Below are 8,877 nucleotides of genomic sequence, written 5' to 3' on the forward strand. Positions count from 1 at the left end.
ATAAAAATGAAACGGGCTGGGGTTTTGGGTTGAGGCGTAACGGGCTTAAGGCCTGTGGGGTTTTCTAAACGGCCTGAGAGGCCTGGTTTTGCCGAAGAAGAAGGCCGGAAATTCGGCTGGAAAACCATCCAACTTTAAACGGTCATAACTTTGTCAAAACTCAACAAAATCAAGTGATTCAAAAACTAAAGTTGTAGCCCTCGAAGATACGAAGAGAAGGATACCTCACACGACATCTAAAACGCCGTGGTTTGGCCGGAAAATGCCTCGAAATCCTCGGTGGTCGCCGGAAACTGGGTAAGATTCAAATGAGTATAACTTCTTCAATACTCAACGAAATTGAGTGAATCAAAAAGGAAAGTTGTAGTACTCGATGAGACGAAGAGATTTATACCTTTCACAGTGGCCAACGCGCCGTGGTTTGGCCGGAAATTGCCTCGAAAGTGGCGGTCTGGTTCGGAGCTGTCCGGGTTTCATGGTTCGACTTCCAAGATGCCAAGACTATGGTTGAGTTCATAGCTGTTGGAAGTTTTGAGACTCTTGTCCCACATTGGGGAAAACAAGATTCACAAGGGCCTTTATATAGATTTAGTGCTTTAGTCTAGTAATTAGAATATGAGCCATTTGGAAATGGATTGAAGGCTTGGGCCTTATGGTTGTGTGGATTAGGCTTGTATAATATAGCCTAAATACAATGCAGAAGATGCAAATCCCATGGGGTCGAGTCCAGGGACGAGTGAGTACCAATCTGGCAGTGGGATATTTCCGATTAAGCTGATGGAGCATAGATGACTGAGGGTCTTATTATGTGACCAGAACACTTGATTCGAGCAATGCTAATCGGTTTTTGGTGAGAGTAATCTTCTCTTCTGTTTCTGCCGCCTTTTCTTGAACTCCACGGACAATATCTTCAGGAGCTTTCTCCACAAACTGCATGCGCAAAACTGATATCGTCAGAGGTATGATACGTGTGCATACATGCACAGCATGCGAACGACTATGCTAAAGAAAGAAAGGACTCAACATAACATGCACGCATCATAACAAGAAATTACTATAACTCACTTTTATTTGTTTTCATTTAACACGAGATGCAAAAAATTTAACGAAACTCCAGATGATGGATGTATCAAGCGGGCAGAATTGATGTTGGCAAAATTTCCAAAATTTCTAAGCTCATCTTACCAAATGTTTTAGGTTTTTATTTAATTTTGGTTCGAAATCCAATCATTTCAGTCAATGGATCCTTAGGGAACAATACATGTAAAATACTTTCTCCGATCAATGCCAACTGCCAAGCGCTTAAACATGAGTTAAAAATATTCATACTTTAGGAGAGCTGAGCCGAGCTTTAAGTCCATCATATTCTGTCTGCATCTTGGAAAGTCTCTTAGATAGGCGTTGGATTTCGGCAGTAATATCAATCATGTCAGCAAGAGGGAGATATGCCTCTAGCCCTTCACCAGCTACAAGATGGACAGATTGATCCGCATTCCCTGAAATAAAAGACATCCGCCAAATATATGCCTCAGCATCAGGTCATATAAAGCCATAAAAATAAATGACAATAAACATGAACATTTCCGGGCCTTGGCCAAATGGAAAATAATCGATGAAGAAACGTGCCTGGGGGAGAATCGGTGAAATTGATGTTTTGTAAATCTAGCCTGGAGAGAAGAGCTAAAACTTCTTTTTCTTTCTGCATCAAAATATAAATAAATATTTAAGCGAGTTAGTGGTAATGATAATTATGTCCAAATAAAAATAATTGCTGGAGAATGAATACGTACCCATATGTATTCAGTGACTTCTTCAGTTGCAACTATAGATGCTGATATACGCTTTACAGGCTCAACAGAATATTCTGCTCGAGCATTTCTGATAGCTCTAGTCTAAGAATAACAAAGAAGAAAACTTAGTAATTTAATCAGCCACTTTTGACTACAAGAAAAATATACAAGATAGCAAAAAGTGCCATTTGGATTTGGGTATGGACCACTAAACAAGAAGGATGATGGAATATCCACTCACCAAAGCCTGTAAATTTTCAAAATTTTTAATCGAATTGCTCTTCCTTGGAAGTGAAGTCAGTGGCCACGGAGATACAATAAGAGCTTCTTTTCGGTAGGGGAGCGCCTGTATCAAAGCAATCATTCATTTTAATTGAAACATTATCGGGGCCAACAGTACAATGAAAGCGAACAAGCAGTCCACCCTAAATCCTAAGCAAAAGCTTTTCCATTTAATAATTACCCCATAAGAAAATAATAAATACCTTATCAGTAGAGAAGTTGAATTCAACTCAAATGCTGAATATAGTGAATCAATTTTACCTGCCAGAGTTCCTCGGTCACAAATGGCATGAAGGGGTGTAGTAATTTAAGTATGTTTTAAAAAACATACAATAGAACTGCCTGTGTAACAGAAGCAACTGAATCACCACTAGAGTGGTAAAGATGAGCTTTACTGGCCTCGATGTACCTACATAAGTGAAATAAGTCGACAATTGATAAAGGTGTAAATCAGTGCATCTGAGCTCAGCAGAAGATATTAACAAAAAAGAAAAAGAAAACGGTTAACATTCTTATTTTCTGTTATTTTAGTAAGAAACACTCACTTTCAATGATAAAAAACCTAAGAGCAATTCCAGCGGGGACCAAATGTCCCAGCCTTCAGTCCAAAAACCAAGCCAGGCCTCAGTCAATCAAGTCCACCCCAACAAATTGACTGGAACCCAGCCCGAGCTGGGCAAGAGCCCAGCCCAAAAGAGACTGAGACAGAAACCGGGGAGGAAGCCTGGCGCGTGCGCTTCACGCAGCCGTGGCGCGAGTGCCCAACAAGCTTTCAGAGCTCGGGCCCGCGTGCAGGTGCTGTCAGTTCCACCCCCCGAGTTTGCGACGTGGCTCTCTCTCTGCCGTTGGATTTCCAACGGCTAGTTTTCTAGACCGTTGGATTTCCAACGGTAAAAAAATTTTAAATTTTACTTTTAAACTAGGCCGTCAGATCAAAGATCAACGGTCCACGTTTTTTTCACAAAAAGTAAATAAATAAATAAAAAAAGGGCCCAACGGTCAGAAATATGACCGTTGGCCACGTGGCAACTCCCTAGCTCTTGGATTTGAATATTTTTCAAATCCAACGGTCCAGATTAATTAACTATATTAAAATTCATTAAAAATTATTAAAAAATACAGAAAAATTATTAAAAAATACAGAAAATTTTAAAAAAATTACAGAAAATTTTGAAAAATGTTAATTTTTTTCCTATAAATACCTAACCCTCATCTTCTACCTTTACACCACATTCCAATATTTTCTACACTTTCTATACTATCTACATTTCAATATTTTCTACACTTTAAGAGAAAAAAATGTCTTTATGGAAGCTCATTGAAGATGTTACGTTGTGTGAATGTTGGGTTCACACTACTCATGATCCGATTACAGGTAATGAGATGGATAAGCGAGAAATGTGGAGTAAAATTACGAAAGCGTTTTGTGATGTACATGGAGAAAACGCCAGAACTAGTCAAGGTCTTCAAGGTCGTTGGAAAAAACTCAACGCATCATTTACTTGTTGGAAAAACGCCATCTCTCATGCTTCCGGTAACCTCCGTAGTGGGACAAGTTTAGCGGATCAGGTGACAATATTTTTATTTATTTATATGCATTCCACTCACATTAATATTTTGATTTATTTAATTTCGTATGTAATTTTTATCTTATTTCTTATGTAATTTTTATGTAATTTTTATTTAATTTCTTATGTCATTTTTATGTAATTTATATGCATTCCACTCACATTAATATTTTGATTTACTTACTTTCGTATGTAATTTTTATCTTATTTCTTATGTAATTTTTATGTAATTTTTATTTAATTTCTTATGTCATTTTTATGTAATTTATATGCATTCCACTCACATTAATATTTTGATTTACTTACTTTCGTATGTAATTTTTATCTTATTTCTTATGTAATTTTTATGTAATTTTTATTTAATTTCTTATGTCATTTTTATTTAATTTCTTATGTCATTTTTATGTAATTTATATGCATTCCACCCGTATTAATATTTTGAATTTATTTATTTGTGTTACACCCGCATTTTTTAACACTATGTTATCCCACATTTTTATAGACACTACAAGCTCAAGCATTCTACAATTCAAAGAACGGGAACAAATCATTCACTAGATGGGAATGTTGGCAAATTGTCAAAGATTGTCCTAAATACAAAATTGTGGCAACTGGTCCAGAAGTTGTCATGCACGGTATGGGTCTACATAGTTCTCCAGAACCAGACATGGCCGAACAAGAAGCCGACACATTTCAAGACACGGAAGGGATGCCTGAACAAGTGCCCGAGACCCAACCGACTCGTCAGTCCCTCAGGCCCGTAGGTAAAAAGGCGTCAAAGAAAAAAGGTAGTTCTTCCAAGAATGACTACACTAAATATATGGAGGAACTTACTCGCCAAGGTGAACTGAACATGGCACGAGAAAAGGTTAGAGATGAGGAAAAAGTTGCTGCTATGGCAGCAATATTAGTAGCTACTGAGGCCCGTGATGCGGCAGCTGAGAGACAAAGAGAAGTAGTTAATCGAGAGAGCGAGCTGGTTAGAGAAGCACTTCATCGAGAAAATGAATTGCTTCGAGAAGAAAGGATGGCTCAAGCAGATCGTGACACTATGAGCAAGTCTCTAGTAGGACTGTCTCCGAATTCTAAATATTTTTGGACTTCGGAAAAAAGAGATGTCATGCGAAGGAGGCGTGCAAGAGATGCGGAAACAAGTCAAGGGGGTTCTAGCAACTTTTGTGACAACCAAGATCCTCGCACCACATATCCTAACTCGAGAGACTTTGTATAATTTTTATTTTTTTTTTATGTTTTTTCTTTCTTTTTTCTTTTGAACTTTATTTAATTTCTTATGTTTTTTTCTTTTTTTAGGTTTGAACTTTATTTAATTTCTTATGTAATTTTTATGTTATTCCTTATTTATTTTAAAAACTTTATTTATTTTTATTTAATTTATTATGCAATTTTAATGTAATTCTTTATTTATTTTTAAAACTTTATTTCTTTTGTACTTTATTTAAACACATGAAATAAGATTACATAAACTCACCAAATAAATTTAAAAACAAAACACACTACATAGAATTACACAAACTCACCAAATAAATAGAATTACATAAACTCACCAAATAAACTTAAAAACAAAACACACTACATAGAATTACATAAACTCACCAAATACATAGAATTACATAAACTCACTAAATAAACTTAAAAACAAAACACACTACATAGAATTACATAAACTTAAAAAAAATACAATTTATTCTTCAACCACAAGCCTCATTCTAATTATCTTCGCCTTCATGCAATCCCCACTGGTGCTCAATCAAGTCATTCTGGCGGGTTACGTGCCAGTATGGCTCTTGCACATTAGTGTAACGTTGAACGATCAATTCATTGTAACGTCCATCGCGTTCCAACGGCTCGTGTTGCACTGGATCTTCGGTCCCATCATGAGCACAATAAATACGTGTTCTTGAGTTGTTCATCGGATCCGGCTCATATTCATCGACGCCATCATAATCATACTCATCTTCAACAATCATGTTGTGGAGAATAATACACGTCATCATGATGGATCGAAGAGCCTCGACATCAAACATTCTAGCTGCAGCCCTGATAATCGCCCAACGAGCTTGTAGGATACCAAAACAACGCTCGACATCCTTCCTACACCCTTCTTGACATTTTGCAAAGTGTTTTTCCTTTTCAGTCTGTGGATGTGGCACTGTTTTGACAAATGTTGACCACCTTGGGTAAATGCCATCTGCAAGGTAGTATGATCCCTCGTATTGGGTACCATTAATGGTATATGTGCATCTCGGCGAGTTTCCTTGCAGCAGTTCGTCGAACAATGGGGATTGGGCAAGGACATTTAAGTCATTCTGAGCTCCTGGAACACCAAAAAAAGCATGCCAAATCCATGTATCAAATGAAGCCACCGCTTCCAAAATGATGCTTTTGGCTCCTTTTCTGTTGCCATATGCTCCTTGCCACGCACTTGGACAGTTTTTCCAAGTCCAATGCATGCAGTCCATGCTTCCAATCATGCCAGGGAAGCCTCGCATCTCACCCTTCCTCAGAAGCCTTCGCATGTCCCTTGGCGTGGGTGTCCGGAGGTACTCTTTGGTGTAGAGGGCTTCAATTGCAGAGCAAAAACGCATCAGGGACTCCAAAACAGTTGTTTTTCCCATCCTCGCGATCTCATCCACTTGATCTGCAGATGCTCCATATGCAAGCATTCGCAAGGATGCCGTAATTTTTTGCTCGGGAATAAGACCTAGAACATGAAAAGCATCCTCTTTTTGCACAAAGTATGAATCATGGTTGCAAATATCACTCATGATTTTGTTGAACAAATTTCGTTGCATTCTAAAACGCCGTCTAAAAATATGATCAGGGAATATGCTATTGGGAATAAAATAATCTTCCAATAGATTTTTACCTCGTTTTTCCCTTTTTCTATCGAGGTTTGCAACACGTCTTGGTTTGGCTATCTGACCCACGACTTCCATGACAAGGCGGGAATGTGAGGCCTTCTGCCTTCTATGGTGATCATCCTCATCCTCCTCCATGAAGAAAGCCTCATCTCCACCTCCACTTCCACCTTCCTCGAGATTGGCCAATTCTGCCTGTTGTGCCAACAACCTTTGTTGTTGCTCCTGCAACTGTTTATACACCATTCTTGAAGAAGACATTGTAATAAGAACTTAAGATTTGAAAACGATAATAAGAACTTAAGATTTGAAAACGATGAACAAGGATTCTGAGCTAAAAAGAATGATTGAGCTTGGTGTGAGGATGGATGTAGGGATGTAGGGTTTATATGGACAAAAAAAGAAAGGATGAGGTTCTGGACAATGCCACGTGGCACTACGTGATTGGTTGAAAATCTTATCGAAATCTTGGCTAAATTATTGTAAACCGGAAGTGACACGTGGCATGTCGGGATTGGTCGAAAATATTATCGGGAATCTATCCACAAAATAGTACGTTCAGATAATGACACGTGGCATGACGTGATTGGTTGAAAATCGTATCGAAATCTTGGCTAAATTATTGTAAAATGGAAGTGACACGTGGCGTGTTGAGATTGGTTGAAAATCTTAGCGGAAATCTATTCACAAAATAGTACGTTCAGATAATGACATGTGGCGTGACGAGATTGGTTAAAAATCCTATCCGAAATTAAAACTATTTTATTTTTTTATTCTTTTAGACAAAATTTAAAAATATCTTAAATGGGCTGGGTGCCAGCGCATTTTGTAAGGATGGAGATCGTTTGTGCCAGCGCATTTTTTTAGGGGTGGAGATGCCTTGGCCTATTACTGTTCATTGGAGTCTGTTACTGTTCATTTGAGTGGATAAATACGCTGGGTGCTGGCGCAAAGTCCTTAGGGATGGAATTGCTCTAATACAGGGGAAAAGTTCCAGTCGTCCAGCTAGGCTAAACAAAACAGAGCTGTACCTCATAGTATTACATGGCAGCAAAGAAAATGAATACCAAAATACATCAGCCACTCCAACCATAATAAAATATAGCTGGACAGTAAACTCTGAAGATACTGAAGCCCAAGGGGAAGCCATAAAACCAACTCATTCCACTAACAACCCAACTCATCCCGTGTTCCTCCAAATATTAGGAGCTTGAACTTCATGACACAAATAAAATAACCTAACCAAAAAACCCTGCCCAGGATTTTTCCTTTTGGCAATTCTGATAAAAGCTTTTGGTAAGACTAATCCTGAAGCTCCATTTCCTTCCAGTGGCATACATATAAAGTTTGGTCCAGCTGGTTAGTTGACCTATTAGAGATTTTATTGGCCAAACATCAACATACTAGAAAATACCTAAATCATATCATAATATCAATCTGCATGTTATCAGCCACAGAAACCAAAATGAGTCCAGTTTCAGAAAGTATTTTGTGATTCAGAGGTTTCTTTGGGGAGGTTCAAAATCTTTTAAGATATACAAGAGATTGACTTTATATAAGAGAAAAATATATTTAACATTATCACTCCTAATCAGTCAATTTTTATTTTGGACAGGAAACCTAGAAAAAATAAAGCGAGATCCAGCACCTTTGTCCAATAGGACACGTGGCCCGCAAACAGAAAACAAGGGGGCCGTTCAGTGTATCCAATGGCCCACAAAAAAAAAAAGAATGATTAATTGAGTAATTTATAATAGAAAAAAAGAAAATAAAAAGGGGCATGTGCCCCCACGAGGCCTTAGCTCCATCCGTCCATGCGTCTAGCTTTGTCAAACTGAAAATGCAATAAAGTAAAATAATGTTTGTTTTTAAAAGCAATAATTTTGTATAAAAGCATCGGTGCCATATTCCTTGATTGTATTTAAAGGATCTATTACATTCCCCAATGTTTTCGACATCTTTCGACCGTGAAATAATCATTGCATTATTTCATATGTCTGAATATCAGACACATAAGAGTAGAGTACAACTAGAGAATGTAGTAAACAGTAGTTTATAGCAATGTTTTCAGAGGTGAATGTATAAGTAGTTTAGGGTCTCAAGGTGAGGCGTAAGCCTTTCAGTTTTTTTTTTTTTTTTTCTGTAATAATCAAAATAATAGTATTGGATTTTCGGTTTAATTTTAATGGTTCTTTAAATTTTTGTGGGCCCAAGAAGATTTCTGTGCATTCAATTCAGCTAGAATGTCCGTTTGGGAGTTCCAGTAACAGAAATCCATTCAAACGGCTACGTTTCACATTTAGGACAACACGCCATCCTCTCTCTTTCTCTCTCTCTCTCTCTCTCTCTCGTCAGATC

At 37.8% G+C, this 8,877-nt stretch overlaps 2 protein-coding genes across 2 annotated transcripts; both read right to left on the minus strand.

Annotated features, from left to right (window-relative positions):
* Positions 1–697: 697 nt before the first annotated feature.
* Positions 698–7,750, minus strand: LOC103405988 (valine--tRNA ligase, chloroplastic/mitochondrial 2-like). The gene is made up of 7 exons (XM_029096877.2): positions 7,551–7,750; positions 2,334–2,481; positions 2,032–2,136; positions 1,791–1,892; positions 1,627–1,699; positions 1,330–1,496; positions 698–930 (listed from the first exon to the last, which is right to left on the minus strand). Exons 2-7 carry the CDS (start codon positions 2,361–2,363, stop codon positions 805–807), a joined length of 603 nt encoding a protein of 200 aa, XP_028952710.2. The 5' UTR covers positions 2,364–2,481; positions 7,551–7,750; the 3' UTR covers positions 698–804.
* LOC139193681 (uncharacterized) lies at positions 5,138–7,012 on the minus strand. The gene is made up of 2 exons (XM_070817177.1): positions 6,528–7,012; positions 5,138–6,362 (listed from the first exon to the last, which is right to left on the minus strand). Exons 1-2 carry the CDS (start codon positions 6,778–6,780, stop codon positions 5,368–5,370), a joined length of 1,248 nt encoding a protein of 415 aa, XP_070673278.1. The 5' UTR covers positions 6,781–7,012; the 3' UTR covers positions 5,138–5,367.
* Positions 7,751–8,877: the final 1,127 nt, after the last annotated feature.

This window comes from Malus domestica, chromosome 17 (assembly GCF_042453785.1).
Source record: "Malus domestica chromosome 17, GDT2T_hap1".
Classification (NCBI taxonomy): domain Eukaryota; kingdom Viridiplantae; phylum Streptophyta; class Magnoliopsida; order Rosales; family Rosaceae; genus Malus; species Malus domestica.

Coding starts and splice junctions, on each gene's coding strand:
- LOC139193681 (XM_070817177.1), bottom strand. CDS start 6,780: ATGTCTTCTTCAAGAATGGTGTATAAACAGTTGCAGGAGCAACAACAA. Junction 6,363..6,527: donor TAGAAAAAGGGAAAAACGAG/GTAAAAATCTAT, acceptor TTCATGTTCTAG/GTCTTATTCCCGAGCAAAAA.
- LOC103405988 (XM_029096877.2), bottom strand. CDS start 2,363: ATGCCATTTGTGACCGAGGAACTCTGGCAG. Junction 2,137..2,333: donor TGACCGAGGAACTCTGGCAG/GTAAAATTGATT, acceptor GCTTTGATACAG/GCGCTCCCCTACCGAAAAGA. Junction 1,893..2,031: donor TTGAAAATTTACAGGCTTTG/GTGAGTGGATAT, acceptor TGTTATTCTTAG/ACTAGAGCTATCAGAAATGC.